Source organism: Ctenopharyngodon idella, chromosome 17 (assembly GCF_019924925.1).
Source record: "Ctenopharyngodon idella isolate HZGC_01 chromosome 17, HZGC01, whole genome shotgun sequence".
Lineage (NCBI taxonomy): Eukaryota > Metazoa > Chordata > Actinopteri > Cypriniformes > Xenocyprididae > Ctenopharyngodon > Ctenopharyngodon idella.
In genome coordinates, this window is record NC_067236.1 from 21,442,202 (window position 1) to 21,459,371 (window position 17,170).

Here is a 17,170-nt window from a genome sequence, read left to right on the forward strand (position 1 = left end):
AAAGGTTATTTTGTCATTTAACAATGGAGTCCGATACCCCCTCCCCCTCCGCTACGTAATTAAATCTGCGACAGTTGAGTGCATGAAGCATCCAACATTCCACACTTCGTTAATTTAGTGCATCATCCGGGTATTTAAAGTGCACTTTTTCGTTTTGGAAATTTTCTGTGTGAACGCACTACTCGCACTATCTGTACTTAAAAACGTGATAAAATAGTGCATAAGTACGCGAATTGGGACGTACCTCAAGTAACATGTTAACAATGTTAAGCGACAAGAAATGCTAACAATGCTAGTGTAACCCCTCTACTCAGGTCCTACTCACCCGCTCTGCGCGGGCCTCGAACCTGGGTCTCCGGCATGGGAGTCGGACGCTCAAACAAGGAGGCTAAAGGCTGAGGTTGAGGTTTACTCGCACAGCGACTACTAGCTAGCCTCCGTTACACTCACCCCCCAAACCTCACTCCCATCCGGGTCACGGCACCAATGTAACCCCTCTACCCAGGTCCTACTCACCCTGCTCTGTGCGGGCCTCGAACCTGGGTCTCCGGCGTGGGAGTCGGACACGTGGGAGTGAAGTTTTACTCGCACAGCGACTACTTGCTGGCCTCCATTACACTAGCAATACCCAGAAACAAATGACCCGTACTGAACTGGTTTGATATCCTTGGGGTTCTAATGAAGTCAAATGGGGTCTGAAGTGGTCTAATCTGACAGTAAAACCTTCAAACCTCAACCTCAAAACCTTTTAAACTATTTCATTACTTTCATTACTGTAATTTTATATATCTATTTGTGATTTAAAGACCAATTCACACTGCACCGACAGACAGACCACCGCCGACAGTCACCAGATTACAGCACTTCACTAAAAAGTAATTAATTACTGTGTCTGTTGCCATCGATCGGTGCTGTGTGAATTGGCCTTAAAGGGGACCTACCATATTATGCAAAATTAATTTTTGTATTGTTTCTGAACATATTTATGTGTCCGCAGTGTGTGTACACAACCACCCTATTGTTGTAAAAATCCATCCACTGTTTGTTATTTTCCCCATAAATCTGAAAGTGTCAAAATGAGCCTTTCAGGAATGTACTCCAATGTGATATCACATTGGAACAGGCTCCGCCCATGATTGGTGACAGAATCTACCCTATTAGCATAGCTCCTCCCCTGAGTAAGTGGTACACAGTCCACCATATTTATCTCTTTGTCAGAGCATTTAACAGCAGCATTCAAGTAAGAAATGTATTCTTATTAAAGCTACTAAAGTTATTCAATCAAGAGCAGTGAGTGATTTTCTGTTTTACTTTTGTTGTTTGATTCCTATTAACAGCATATATCAGTAGGCACTGTATATTACGCTGCTGTCACTTTAATACACAGATCTAATATACACATGCGATTTCTTTACTTGCTGTTTACATTCACAGACATAACCGACTGTGTTTATCTGAACTTTGTGTGTATTTGACAGTTTATGCGCTATTAGACGTGAAAGAGAACTTAGTTTAATATTCACGGGACGCGCCGTCTGACATCCAGCTTCCTGTGCATGTTTCAGGTGTGTGCACTCATAAAACCAGAAGTCAGAAGTTTAAACTGATATGGCTGTAAAACCCATGCAAATAATAAACTTTCATGATTATGAAGAACTTAAAAAGTCATGTGATTGTGACCATGATAGAGATTATAATCAAAACCAAACAGTTGTTATAGTTTTTGGCAGAGTATCTGAGGAACGAGCTGTACAGACTCCACCCTCTTCTGGAAAGTGAGGTTGGGAGCAGCAGCTCATTTGCATTTAAAGACACATGCACGAAAACAGCATGTTTTTCCTTACGCTCAAAAATGGGCATTTACAACATGGTGTAATAAACATATGTGGGTTATTTTGAGCTGAAACTTCACAGACTCATTCTGGGGACACCAGAGACTTACATTACATCTTGTAAAAAGGGGCATAATAGGTCCCCTTTAAGATATCTACAAACAATTATACCCACATTTATAGTATTAACAGATTACATAAAAACTAAAAATACAAATTAAATTAATGATAATATTAAATTGGATGCCACAGATATTGTGTCAAATTCATTATGCAAAGATATAGTCTTTCTCAGTGTCTTCAGTTACTTCACCTGTCTACCTTTTTTGGCCTTATTTTTGGGAAAGGACAGTATAGAGACAGACAGGAAAGTGGGGAAACGGGGGGAATGGGATCGGTGAATGACCCAGGCCGGATTCGAATCGGAGTCCTCGTCAGCAAACAGCTCTCATGTTATTAGGCCACCAGCCCTGTAATAAAGTACAGACACCACAATACATTTTTCTATTTAACTGGAATAAAATTATACTTACCTGATCACTCACCTCATTACCTTTTTTTTTTTTTTTTTTTTTTTTTTTATAGGATTTATGTTTTATTATTCAGATCACCACCAGAGGTCATCTTCGTCCCACTAATGGCCTCATCTTCTCCGTTTACTGCTTCATTCAAGTAACAAGAAGTACAGTAATTCCAGTAGTCATTTCACTATGTTGGCTACTGTTCACAGTCAAGTACTTATGATTAAAAAACCAGAAAGATCTGAACAACTTAACTTACAGCTGAATAAACAATAAACATTTATAAAATTGCTTATTAATAAATGTTCACCTTTTGCTTATTATTGTTGCCTCTAGCAATTATGTGTCTGATTTTTAATTTCCAACCTATTTTGGGGTCATTTTAAGCCAGCCATACAGTCATTTTTAAACAATAGTTGAGTTAAATAAAACTACTGACAACAAGAAACTTGTATGAAAAATGCCAAATGTATTTAATAAAAATATGTTCTGGTTCATAAATTAAAAGACATTAAGATTTTGGAAGCTCTTGCAAAGAAACATTAAACAAGTCATAATGAAGAGAACATTTTAAAACATATCAAATGATAAATTATTTTACATTTAGATAAAATAGATTACATATTATAGAAGGCATTTACAGTATATTAAAACAATGTGATTATAATAAAAAAGAGAAATATCCTTCATTTATAGAGTATACTTTTTGTTTGTTTCAGTGACAACAAAATAAAACCACTGGTCTTGTAACATTCTACAGTGCTTGAGCAAAGGCTCTCTTGATTATCATGTCAAAATGTAACTGGCTTGCAAATCCAGATGTGTGTATAATCTATACAGCTGAAGCCACTGTAGAAAGCGTAACAACTCATATTAACGTTTCATTGCATTTCATTAAACAGAGAAACTTAAAAGAACATTTTGCATAAACATTTCTAATAAAAAAAAAAATAAAAAAAATAAAAAATGGCAATACTGAAAGTATCAATAATATCAACAATAGCTTTGCAGTCTTTGCAGTTTTATGACAATCTACCCTATTTTTTAGCCAATATAGAACTTGTCATAAATTCTGTGTTAGCAATAACACAGAAATGTTGCACAAAGAAATAAACAAAATTCTACTACCAACCAACCAAAAAAAAAAAAAAAAAAAAAAAAAGACATGTATGGAAGGCACTGTACTGCATATTACAGAAAAAAACATCTTTACAGCTTCAAGTTTTATACTAGTTATTTGTGAACATAGTTTAAGACAGTGCTATGCATTAAAGGAATACTGTAATACAGTGGATTGTTTTGATATCCCTTCTTACAATAAGCAGAGCTATGTATAGTGTAATCAATATAAAATGATAATCAAATTATAAATATATACATAAATGAAAAAAAAAATAGCTTTGGGTCTTTACTTTGATCGAAGTATTACAACCTTTTTTAGAATAAACAATACTTTGGCACATGGGGGAACCCCAAACAGTTTCCTAATAACAAAAAAATAAAATAATTTTTGAAGTGGCAAGATACATTTGTTACACAATATAATCATACCATCAGTGCTACGTGAAAAAGAATCAAGTAAAGAGCGAGAACATGAGGTGCAAATCTTAGCAAAAACCTTCAGGGTTTTAGTGTAAGTGCTTGTTGCTACATGTGTAACCTGATTTGTCACAAAGAAAAGAAAGAATCGAGGTCTGCTATGACAGCTGCTTGCTTCCTAGATACTGAATTCAGCAGTCTAGGAGCCAAGGACGGGCTTCCCAAATCGACCTATAGGGAACCATTGACAACTGATTATTTACCACCTCAGGTAACTTCATAGTTAAAGGGATAGTTTCACCCAAAACTAAAACTTGTCGAATGATTTATTCACCCTCAAGCCGTTCTGACGTCTTCTGACGCCTCGTCTTCTCTCAGACGAACATGACTGGAGTTATATTAAAAATATCCTGGCTCTTCCAAGCTTTATAATGTGTGGAGGGGGGTCAGATTTTGAAGCCCAAAAAAGTGCATCCATCCATCATAAAGATATCCACACGGCTCCAGGGGGTTAATAAAGGCCTTCTGAAGTGAAGCAATGTTTTTTTTAAAGAAAAATATCCATATTTACAACTTTATAAACTATAATAACTAGCTTCTGGCAAATAGCCTTAAGCAAGTCGAGTTATGGTGAAAGAGTGACCTCTGACATAAGATGTAGGAGTAGGTGAGAGTAGACGCCTCTCACGGTTCAAACAAATAGGGCTGGGCAACAATCTCAAGCTCCTCTTCTCTTATATCAAAATCCCCCAACATTTCTATTTAAACATTCTCATTTTAGACTTCTAATTCATGACTGGTGTTTTGTTTTGCTCTATCTTCTGCGCTTCCACGTTCATCAATACGTCATATGATGTGTCAGAGGTTACGCTTCCGCCGTAAGCCGACTTGCGTACGGACGTTTGCCGGAAGCTAGTTATTAAAGTTTATAAAGTTTTAAATATGGATATTTTTCTTACAAAAACCCATCGCTTCACTTCAGAAGGCCTTTACTAGAGCCATACGGATTACTTTTATGATGGATGGATGCACTTTTTTGGGCTTCAAAATCATGAGCGCCATTCACTACCATTATAAAGCTTGGAAGAACCAGAATTTTTTTAAATATAACTCCGACTGTGTTCATCTGAAAGAAGAAAGTCATATACACCTAGCATGGCTTGAAGGTGAGTAAATCATGGGATAATTTTCATTTTTGGGTGAACTATCTCTTTAAGCAAGCATAATGCTAATGCAAATGCTAATTTATTCAACTGATTCACAATGATGAGGGAAAGGATACAAGGGTAAACAAGCTTACTTGTAACAAATAGATGACCGTGACAACCTCTCGACCATTGCGCTGGCTGGGTTGAAGGATCCACGCGCTGGGTAGCATCTCACCACGAATAGTATCCACACTGGGACGTGGCAGTGTCTCCTCAAATACAGACTGCATGGCCAGCACCCACATATCGTCCTAAAGAAAAGAAGATGGATCAAAATAAATGCGTGATTAAGGTAAGGTACTTTTGGTTAAAGACAATCACAGAAAAGAGTACACACAACACCTGTTTAGATTCTGTACTGAGGCAGCAGAAGTCCCGCGGCTGTTTAAGCTGGCAGTTGGATGTGTCCGTCAATAAATAGACTGATTGGAGAGAAAGAGACAAAGCAATACAATCAGTAAAGGTCCATTTGAAGTTATAATCATTACCTCTATTAACCCTGCTGTTCACTGTATTATTTTTTAAATCCTTTACGATAATGTAATGACAGATTGTATGATGTGATTTCAAAGAGATACGCAAGACTGATTGCTTCATGCCAGACTGTATGATGAATTGTAGCCAAGAAAAAAAACGTAGAGTGTACACTGGGATTTACCTAGTTGTGTGCATTCGTCCAGTGGTCGTGTCCAGGCAGATTTAATAGACTCGTGGTAGAGGTGAGTCTTTGAGTGATCTCGAACTATACACCACAGACTGGCCAAAGGTCTCTCCAGCTCTACTGCTCCAAGAAACCCATGAGCTGAGGGTCTGGAAGTAGCCTTGTGAAAGACTTGAACACCTCTCTCCACGCCTTGATGCCTGATGAGAAATGAAACGTGAGGACGGAATCCATGTAAAGTTTTATAGATATGTATACTATGCATATTACTGTACCTCCAGCCAGAAGCTGCTTTCCCAGCCAGCAGATTCCTCACATCACCTCCAGAGGCCAAATATACCTAAAATAGACAAGCAAGTCCATGACGCATTTCACATCGACATGCTCTTGCATATTTTGAAATGCAGGTTGGATTAGCGTACTTCTGAAATAGCACTGGCAAGAGTGGAGTCTGCGATATCCTGATATGAAGTTGAAATAGACGAGGGAGAGCCAAAAGAGAGAGTGCGTTGTCGAGCACAGGGAGGAGATGATGGAGTGGAGGAGGACTCGGGCTCATATCCAGCGACAGATGTCTCCAGGCTGACATCTAGAGAGAATAGTGGATTTGATTAATTAAGTGGATTCGAAGCATAGCCCTTGGGTTTCCAATTGTTTCTGGGTTATTGCTCACCCTGGACTGACAGCCATCTACGCTGAGCTTTTGAAGTCTGCAACGGGATCATAGGAGGTCGAGTCCTTGCTTTGAATTCTGAGGCTCCATTTACCTGAGGAATGAGGTGAAGAGCTTAAAAAAAAGCTTTCTAAATTCAAGGATTAGTTCACTTCAGAATTAGAATTTCCTGATAATTTACTCACCCCTATGTCATCCAAGATGTTTAGGTCTTTCTTTCTTCAGTCGAAAAGAAATTAAGGTTTTTTAAGATAAATATTCCAGGATATTTCTCCATATAGTGGACTTCACTGGGGTTCAACGGGTTGAAGGTCCAAACTGCAGTTTCAGTGCAGCTTCAAAGGACTCTATATGATCCCAGACGAGGAATAAGGGTCTTATCTAGCAAAACAATCGGTCATCTTCTAAAAAAATAAAAACTTTCGCTAGATAAGACTCTTATTCCTCGTCTGGGATCGTGTAGAGCCCTTTGAAGCTGCACTGAAACTGCAATTTGGACCTTCGGTTGGTAACCGTTGAAGTCCACTATATGGAGAAAAATCATGGAATGTTTTCCTTAAAAATCTTAATTTCTTTTCGACTGAAGAAAGAAAGACATAAACATCTTGGATGACATGGGGGTGAGTAAATTATCAGGAAAGTTTAATTCTGAAGTGAACTAATCCTTTAAAATAACACGGAAACACACTTTTTCGTGTGGTGCCTTACCTGTATTAATGGTGAGGTAATGTCTTTCAGTAAGGCAGCATTGCTGCTGTTGTACCCTGAAGTGGGCCCTGAGGAAAGACTCAAGTTTGAACCACTACATAAAGTACTGTTACTAATACGTGTACGAAACAGCAGGTCATCCTACGTAAGACACAGGGAGAGAAGGAAAGAAAATATTAAACAACTTCAAAATAAGCAAAGGGCAGTAATACTTCATAAGAATTAAGAATGATGAAGTGTCACTGACCTTGACTGCCTGCGAGAGAGCTTGCTGCTGTAGTCGTCTCTTCTCCCGTTCGGCTCTCTCACGGAGTCGGTCTCGTGCACGTGCAATCTCTGCTCTCGCCTCCTCACGGGCTCGGCTGTAGTCGCGCAATAGAAGCTCAATGTCAGATGGACACTGACCCTCCCGCCTTGGTGGATCAGGAACTCTGGGGGAGAACATCTGGTTTAGTATATGTAAGCAATAATGTACGAGAGGCTGTGCTGTGCTGTATATAAGGTACGAGAGGCTGTGCTGTATCTCCGATCCGCGTCGTGCCTAACAACGCCCTTCAGCCGTGACTTATTCATGATACAGCACTAGCCTTGAGTACCTTATTGCTTTTATAAAACGGTTACCACACAATACAAATATTAAAGCCAAAAATATGTATCATGCAACTTTCATGAAGTAAAGTTTCACTAAAGCCTTCCTTCCACCGGAAAAAATAGTCCCTGACCGTGAACAGCAACAGAAGTTTCATTATTACGCCATTAGATGGCGGCAAAGACTGTCTTTATGAGTGTGTCAGTCAGTTGCGAAGACTTTTACATTGAAAAGACTTAATTGTTGTGAACACGGAACAAGACGCATCTGACAAATGCTTTGACTAGCGCCGTCAGTCACGGGAAAACCCCATAACTGTTAAAAGGACATGATATTGCAGCGGACATTTAAACAGATTTTTTATTATGAACATAGGACTGACCTGAAGGAAAATGCTATATATGAATGCAGGTAATAAATTCGCTCACTCAATCTTTTTCTCACAACACTCTTCTACATAATACAGTAAGCTTCAATGAACAATATTAATTGAGAACATACAGTTTACGTTGCTAAGAGTGGTTGCTGAAGGTGTTGTGTAGTGATACACAGAACCGCTGGGTGAAGCAATCATAGCCGTGTTTTATCGTGAATAAAATACAGCTATTGACCAATCAGAATCAAAGACAGGAACTAACCGTTTTATAAAGAGTTATAGAATATTACCATGAAGTTTAATCTGTAATGTTTGATGTATTTCCAAATCACCTGCTGGTTTCAACAATCTCTCGTCTGAGCTGCTGCAGATATTCCCGACGTCTGCTAGGCAGGTCTGAAATTCTTTGAGATTGCTCCTTCTCATCATTTATAGGGATTCGATTCTTACTGGGACTGAGACTCCGAGCCCGACGGCACATCTGGAGACGGGCTTCTCTCTCTTTTCTCAAACTTTCAATGTTCTTCTTATGCCTAATGACAGAATAGAATTCCATTCATCACAAGCTCGGAAAACTAAGGGTGCTTTCACACTTGGTTCAGTTGTTTGGTCCCAGTGTTGGGTGTAACTCATTACTAAGTAATTAATTACTGTGAGATTCTAAGAACATCCTGTGCCTGTTTTTCTGTCTCTGTATCTCTGTCCAGGCATTGCGTCATGCTTAGAGAACATGTTGCTTTTCTTAGAGTGGTGTACAATCCCTACTTATTGTATTAATGCTGACCGAATAAACTTAGTATCTTGGTTGAACTGCACTCTCTGTGTCTGAGTCTTCCATCTGATACCCTGGTACCAGCTTTTCTGTGCTAGATCGCTCAACCTGAACAGATCTTCTTGAATTGTATTATTAAGTTGAATTATTAGATTCTAACAATTACTTTATTACAAGAAGTGCTTTTTTCCCATTTTTGAACTGTCACCGTTGGCATATAATGAAACAAAGATTGCTAAAGTCAACATATTTTACTAACAGACCTACCAATCTCTGTGTAAAAATAAAATAATGATGCTGCCATCTTTCTAAAGTCATTTTTACACCCCTCTAATTTGGCTCCAAATCGCAGGTGAAAATTGTCATTTTGACCCTCCTCTACAAAATTGTGCATTACTCAGTAAATATATATCTGTGACATTTAATATTTTCATCTTTCATCTTTTCATTTTCACTATTTATGTTTGTCTTTGTACAGAAAAAATATTAACAAAATCAAAGATTTGAGCCGGGGACCTCTAGTTGAGTTGACCCGGAATGACCCAAATGCAATTTTATATTGTTTATTTGAAAGAATTAAAAGAGCAGTTTCATGTTTATCCTTGTATTGTTCAACAGGTCGAGGTTGATATGGGATTTAGAAATAAATTAGTAATACGTAATGCAATACTTTTTAGAGAGAGTAATTAGTACAGTAATCTAATTACACTGATGAAGATGCATTTAGTAGCTAGTAATTAATCCAGTGACAGGGGAGAGGGGAACAATCAAACTCTGGTTTGGACCAAGCAGTGTTGGGTAAGTTACTCACATTATCCAAACAAACCAAATTCTGACATCAAACAAACCCAGGTAGTGTGAAAGCACCCTAAATGTCAACTATACTTTAATATAACTTCATAATAGATCTAAAGAAAAACATGCAGAACTTTGTAATACTTAAAATATGTAATGACAGATTATACAGACCTGTTAAGGAGCTCCTGTTTGTTACAGGCTGAAGATACTTCTTTAGAACCAGACTTGAGCATTTTAAGCAGAGTGTCCGTTTCTCCTTGGCCATAGTGCAGCCTGGCCTCTGTGAGTTCAACAGTCAGCTGATGAGGGCTCAGATCCAGATGTACAGATGCTAAAACCTGTTCACGTTCTTTTCTCAGCTTCTCAATTTCTTGTGTTCTCCTATCCGCTTTCTCCGATGGCTCTGGTCTATAGATAGAACTAGGGCTTTGGGACTCCACTGGCTGCCGGTAACTGGGGCTGAGCCTTGGGAAGTGATTTCCAGTTGGTCTGTTGACTTTACTAAGTGTTGATGGTGGATGCTGGTTGATTCCAGACCAATTAGTAAATTTGTTGTGCATGGGCAGATCATCAGGGATCCACTGATATTCTTTGAGCGTGCTGGTCTCTGCCAGAGGATTGATGCTGACCAGAACATCTGTGTTGCAATCGCTTGGCACCAAAGACATCACATCATCTTCCTGCTGTTGCACAGTCCTTTGATTCAAATGATCCCAGCTCTTTATTATGTACTCAGATGATCTGTGACTCAACTGGCTGTTCATTGCTGACAAATGAGGCCTTTCTGAGGTTTCCATTTTAGATTGTCTAACTTGGACTGAGGATGATGCAAGTTGGACACCAATGGTACTGCTTGGATGGGAGAGAGAGATTCTTTGTAGGTGAGATGGTGAACAGTTAATAGTGGGTTTAGTTATTACCCTGTCCTCAACGTCATGAAAGTATTCATTTTTCTCATTTTGAGTACATTTGCTGCGGGGAAAGACACTATTTGAGTAGTCATCAGATCCATCCAGATTTGGACAACTAAGGTCACTCAGGTTTTCAAAGGTCACAGATGATACTGATGTAGATATTGTTTTTGCATTTTTACTGTGAAGGTTCTCCTGAGCTAGTGCTGTATTCTCATGGTTAGATATTTTATGACCTTTAAATTGCATGTTGTATACATGTGAACATTGTTTCTCTGAGATATGTTGTCCCTCGGTTGTCTTATGGTTTGTTTTTACTTGTCTTTGCTGGGTGTATCTTGCTGCCTTCACTGTAAGGATAGGGGAGCATGCACGATCCATTAGCATAATTTGTTTATTAAAGAAATTCTTCTGGTCCACATTTCTGTGATGAGTCTGATTCTCCTCTCGCTTCATTTGGGAGCGTTTCTTCTTATAGGAATGGTCTACAGTGTTACCTTCAAATCCTTCCAAAGTGGGGGAATCCTGATTTGGCACAATGGTCTCTAATGAAAGAACTTTTTGGGGAGGAATCAGAACATGTTGGCTGTCAGTTACCTTTGAGCCAATGGGACGTAAATCAGGCAGGCTTTTAATCTTTTCAAAGGCCTGTTCACTTTCACATTTATTCGTCAAAATCTTGGCATCACCATCTAGCTGGGACACACTGCAAATATCTGAGCCAATCACTTTGACAATAACATTTACTTCATGGGCCGTAGCCTTCTTTGACACTGGAGGATCCTCTGTCTGGACCCCAATATCCAATGAAGTTTGTGTACAACTGTCCATCTTGTGGTTACTGCCAGAACGCACAGTAGAAACCTGGAAACAGTGTTTGGGATGGTCATATTTTGGTGGCCTTTCCCCTGTTCGCATACACTGTATGTTCCCCAGAAGATCAGAGGTGTTGTGTATCAGGTCAGAGAGATGTTCAGACATGTTCTGTAGACTTGCCCATGTGGTTGGGGCACCATTTCCCGGTTTGGACACTGGTGTCTGGGTGCTGCTTCTTCTGTGACGGCTCTTTCTTTTAAGGTCCTTATTAACCTCAATGGTCTGTGTGCCATGATCACACCTGCTTGGACTCGGATGTTCCTGAGATTCATACTCAGAGGAGTAGACCAGTACTATTTCATCAACTTGACCTGAACTGTGGCGTAACTCCTCTGAGGCACCGCTGTAAGAGTCACATTTCAAAGCAGTTAGGGTCTGCTTATTTGAACAACTAGAGGAATAAGAAGCGCTCTTCAGCAGAGGCTCAGAAATAATTTGATCTCTAGAATATCCATTACCACTCAGTGTGCTAGAGAGCCCTTTATGATTTACATAAGTGCTCAAATGGGAACCGAAAGGTAAGTCCTGAATATTTAGGCCATTGTCTACACTACAGCACCTGGTCATATTGTTGTTGGAACTATTGAGTAGAGAGTGTTGGCAGGATATATTGGCAGTACTTCCAAAGGCCTGCTTTTTGTGGACTGCCGTGTTCACCCCTATAGTAGTTCTTGTATGAATAAAGGGGTTAATATCGCTTGAGGCAAAATGCATTGCAGAATCTCTTGTATGTGTTTGAGTCTCCTCAAATCGGTGTGCATGGTCTTTCACACAAACATCTAAAATATCTTTGGAAGAGGCATTCTTCCTTAAAGTAATGTCCTTATCACCCTTTGATTTAATCATCTCTGTTTGCATTTTTTCACTGGAACCAAGCTCTCGTTGACATGCAATTGTCTCAATTTCCACTTCGCTACATATGGCAACTCCAGACACAGAGGGTGTAATGCCAGTGTTAGGCTGCTGGGTATGTCTCTCTTTCGGTTGTGTTTCCAATGATCTTGGACTCATTGCTGAAGATAAAGGAATGCTTTCATCAAGTGGAGGATTTTCATGTTTGCCAAGAACATTTTGACTGCTAGCAAGCAGGTTTGTCCGTGAAGAAGGTTTGGTATGAGAAACATGACTTTTAGATGTGGTACTCTCGTCTGAGGATAAATCAGGTGTAGAATCAGTGGATAAACTTGGAGGTGCCATAAAGTGGGCCCTTCTGCATCGCTTTTGTTTTCCTTTGCGTCTATCATCATTTCCATTGCCAACAAAATGTTTTGTAGCATCTGCTGCTGTGCAATTTTCTTGTCTAACTCTATCTTTGGATTTACATGTGTTAGAACATTTCTTTGTATTTTGACTGTATGGGGTAGGTTTTGTGTTGTGGCATACCTCAACAGGTGATGAGGGGTTGGCCACAGACTTATCAGGCTCTCTTCTTTGCGTATAAGTTGACTGGTGATTTTTAGGCATATGTGGATCTTGATTTTTCATTGGTTGGTTATCAGAACTTTGAGTTCCTTTGAGGTAACTACCGTTATACTGAGATTTAACCACAAATTTCAAATCATAATTTGTGCAGATGGACTGATTCTCTGATTGTAGATCCTTGTCAACTCTTGTCAACACATTGTGCATTTGTGGTCTTTGTGATGCCTGAAGGAGTAAATCTTCAGAGTAACTGTTAGGTATGTGCTCCACAGATCTTACTCTGCCTTTATCACTACCACTACCGATAGTAGTGGTAATGTTTTCCAAGGAATGTTTAGAACAATTTTTATCTTGGCTTACACAACCGTGATATTTTCCAAGGTTTCCTGGACCAAATTCATAAAACGCTAGCTTGCTTAAAGGTCGGGCTTCAGGAGCAGGGTAATTGTCCTCCACTGCTGAGTGGAAATGTTCCATACTTGATGTTGTAGAATTATGTGAACATGTTTTTTCATTTTGTTCCTCTGATTTAGGTAACATTGTAGCACTGTTTTCCGTGGTTTGCTGACATGTATCAGCCATATCTCTATCTGTCTCTTCAGAGTGTAAACCTGAGATTGTATGCTTTACTGTTGCTTCGGTAGGTAATGACACCTGAGGAACATTGCATTGACTAGACATTACAGGAGTTGAGATCTTCATAAAACTATTTTCACTTGGCGAACATTTGGTTTCATTCAAAAGTCTTGAATGTCCATGTGTTAGTGGTTTATTATCAAATTTGTACATTTCCATTGAGGTCGGCCCACTTTCATTTAGTTTTGATTCATTGTTGACAATCTGTGCATTTTGGTATGTGCACTGATTAACTTTCTGGACTTTATCTAACCCATTTGTCAGCTTAAGAGATGGAGTAGCTTGTGCATACATGCAGGGAGGTTTTAATACTGTGACTCTGCCACTATTTAGAACCTCTTCACTGGTGCAATGTTTCTTTTGAACAGAGTTTGAAGAATCAATATAATTCTTTCGTAGTTGGGTGCATACAATAATGTTCTCTCTCGATGCATTCACCCCAATATTAGTTTCTTTAACACAAGACAACACTGATTCACTTGCATTTACTCTATCTGTACTCTGTGCCTCTATTGCGCAATATAGGACTGACTCCATGTTATCGTTAATATATCCAAATTTTGGACTTTCTTGTTCAACTTTCCGCTCCGTCTTCCTCACAATAAACTCTTCTGTGCCGTTCAAGTTCGGACTCATAGTCAAACAATGTCTTGATTCTGTTTCGTTCTCCAAGTGCACAGTAGTGTTGTCTGTAGGATTATCTGATTTTGCCATGCTTGAGAAAGGCTGGAAACTACTACTATTTTCACCCTGTCCATCCTGAGTACTTTTGTAATCAAATTCATGGTTGTTTGTTATGGACTTGAAATCATCCAGTTTAGCGAAAGAAGTGTTTTCTTTATTTGTGTCCAATTTGTGATCTTCACCACAGCCTTCTCTCAGAGACATATTAAAGTGTTCTGTCACCACCTCTGATATTTTATCATTAATCACAGAGTTGCTCATTTGAAAATATCTGTTATTGAATGTCTTTCTCTCCATAATCTGAATTGCATCTTTTCTATCCTCTTTACTGTTGTCAATAATGTTCTTAATCTCAGGACTTGTAGAGGATTTCAGGCTAGTACAATTTGTTTGTGTCAACCCACTATCGTATGTACTGCTGTCTTTTCTAAAACTATCAATGTGATCTTTGCTGATTAAAGCCTTGTGAGCATCGCTGCTTGGTGATGCAGTTTCCATTTCCTTCTCTTTCAGCTCTTGATCAGAGTTTTCCATCTTAGTGAGCAAATTTTCCAAATTAGATACATTTGTTACTGATTCTCTGTTGACAGTTGAACAAACAGACTGTTCCTGATCCATATTTAAGAGTGCTGTCTCAGTGTCTGAAACATCATCATTTTTCTTTGATAGATTCATACTTCCCACAAAGCCTTTATGAGAGTCTTTCATTTTGCATGTTTCTGGGGCTGGCTCTTTCCCCAACTGGCCAAAGCATTCACCATCTTTGCCAAAACTATTAACTTCTTCATCATGCTTTTCTGATTGTCTGATTGTCAAGGGAAATTTTTTTATATCTTTTATGCAAGCCATTTCAGTGCACTGTTTTGTGTAGAAACAATTCTTTTCTTCATCATAGCGTCCAGTGGTATTGCCATGGTCATTGCTTGCATTGATGTGTGGTTCATTTAGAATCGGCGCTGCTTTTGAGTTCTTTACTTCTGGATCTCCTGCATTGTTGCATGTTAAATCCTGATAACCATTTGTTAGGTTTAATTTTGACTTTAGAGACGAATCCTCAGGGCACATTGGATACAAGGATGGGTTTTCCTTGCTAATATGTGAATCTTTCCTACTCAAGTTAACTGGGAAGCACTTTAAAACACTAGTATCTGTTGAGATGCCACATTGTTTGGAACAAGACTTGATCAGCAATGCTTCAGTCACAATGGGATTCAGTGGTTCATATTCAGTGGTTGGTTTATTTGTGTATGCTACCCCATCTTGATTGATATCTGTAGAATCACAGACTGTGTGAGTTGTACATGGCTCTGCATTGGTAATCAGCTCCTTAAAATCCATCTCCTGCCCTAAAACTATAAAACTAGGATTATTCTCATGGCTATCAAACAACAAGGTATTCTCAAAGGACGTGTCATTTTGTTCTTCAAGTGTTGCAGTTTCATCCTGAGTGGAGTCAGAGCGAGGTGAGCTCTGGCTTTCTGAGACATTCGTGTTGTCTGACAGATCCAGACTAGTAGAGCTTTGGCATCTACTGCTCTGTATTAGTGTGTGTGGATCCTGTTTGAGCAAGTGTCCTGAAGCCTCGATGATTCTGGGACTGTCTGCTGCGTCAGTGGATGACCAAGCATCAGTAAGAGAAAGAGGATTCTCGGTTTCCCTGATACTCGCACCACTGCAGGGTCTAGATTCAGACGTTAGACAAGAGCCTTGGCCATTCTTCATTTTCAACTTTTGACTACCATTTAGGCTCCAGAAAACCTCTGCAGGAACATCTTTGGATATTTTCATCTCCTCTTTATTGCCAATTGACTGAGAGCTGCATGACGCCGGTAATGGATGGGAGGTTAAGTGGCTTGGAACTTTTTTAAACCTGAGCACTGGTCTGGCAGTCACATGCTTTCTACTTCTCTCCATAACAAGAGAATCTTGAGACATCTGACTGTCTTCACTCTCATCTTCGTTGGAATCACATTCCTCTTGCTGAAGCTGCTCAGACAGAGCTGTAGCATAAGCTGATGACAGTGAATCCAATGAGAAAATACTATCACAATCTGAAGAACCATTGGGATCCTCACCACCACCTTGTTCCACCCACCCAGCTGTTTCTTTTTGCACTGCAACACATTGCTTGGTACCCGTCAGAGCTTCTGCACTTTGCCAGTGCCTCGGTTGCTTGTATTTTAGTGAGCTAAGCTGCTCCAAACTTTCATAAGACATTGTTGATTTGATAGGGCACTGTTCCTGTTTTTTCTCGGAGTCTTTCGCAGTCATATTTTTGTTTGACTTCTCATTAAATTGACATATCGCTTTGTTCATAGATTTCACACTTCTATGTCCCCTTGAGCCTGATGGTGGCTTGCGGAAAACTTTTGCCAAGGCAGTCCTGATCCCAGAACCAACGGAGTGTGAAAAAACCTTGCGGATGGTCTCTAAACCTTTATTCCCACCTTGAGATAGACTCTTTGTTCCCTTAACATTAGTTTTCTGTTTTATTATAGGTAATACTTTTCTAGTGCCTTTGGTGTTTGAATCCAGACAATGCTTGTCTTGATCGCTTTTCTTGACTAACAACCTTGAGGAAGTAGTTTTTGCTTTTTTCGCTTCAGCTGAATTTGCATCTTTTTGCAGGCTTTTAAAGCTGTCTGAGAAACTGGCCCAACTTGAGGATACTTGGTCATATCTTGAGGGCATTGTGTTTGAACGCCTTCTGATCTTTTGATCTTGGAGACATTCATCAGATTCCCATTTAGTGGCAAAGCCAGCTAGAGATTCGGTACACTCAGAAGATCTATTCCTTTTAAGGAACTGGCTGTTTGGAGAAAAAGGAAAATATATTTTTGAAGTAAAAAACAAAATTTACTGTTCTTGGTGTAATGATAGTGATCATTTTGAATTAAATATAATCTTCACATGAATAAAACCTTGTACGTTAAAATTTACTACTTCATTCTTTAAAAAAAAAAA

The 17,170-nt window shown here is 39.2% G+C and overlaps 1 protein-coding gene across 2 annotated transcripts in view; it reads right to left on the reverse strand.

Moving 5' to 3' along the window:
* Positions 1–2,802: 2,802 nt before the first annotated feature.
* The window catches only part of stard9 (StAR-related lipid transfer (START) domain containing 9), a 50,560-nt gene continuing 36,192 nt past the window's right edge, over positions 2,803–17,170 (reverse strand). For both annotated transcript variants that reach the window (XM_051868579.1, XM_051868580.1), the window contains 11 exons: positions 9,849–17,015; positions 8,440–8,640; positions 7,390–7,573; positions 7,143–7,283; positions 6,435–6,528; positions 6,184–6,350; positions 6,037–6,101; positions 5,759–5,961; positions 5,443–5,522; positions 5,193–5,351; positions 2,803–4,123 (listed from right to left, as the gene is read on the reverse strand). In XM_051868579.1, the coding sequence (XP_051724539.1) occupies positions 4,022–4,123; positions 5,193–5,351; positions 5,443–5,522; positions 5,759–5,961; positions 6,037–6,101; positions 6,184–6,350; positions 6,435–6,528; positions 7,143–7,283; positions 7,390–7,573; positions 8,440–8,640; positions 9,849–17,015 (8,563 nt within the window). In that variant the 3' untranslated portion in view covers positions 2,803–4,021. The remainder of the gene's footprint in view (positions 4,124–5,192; positions 5,352–5,442; positions 5,523–5,758; positions 5,962–6,036; positions 6,102–6,183; positions 6,351–6,434; positions 6,529–7,142; positions 7,284–7,389; positions 7,574–8,439; positions 8,641–9,848; positions 17,016–17,170) is intronic.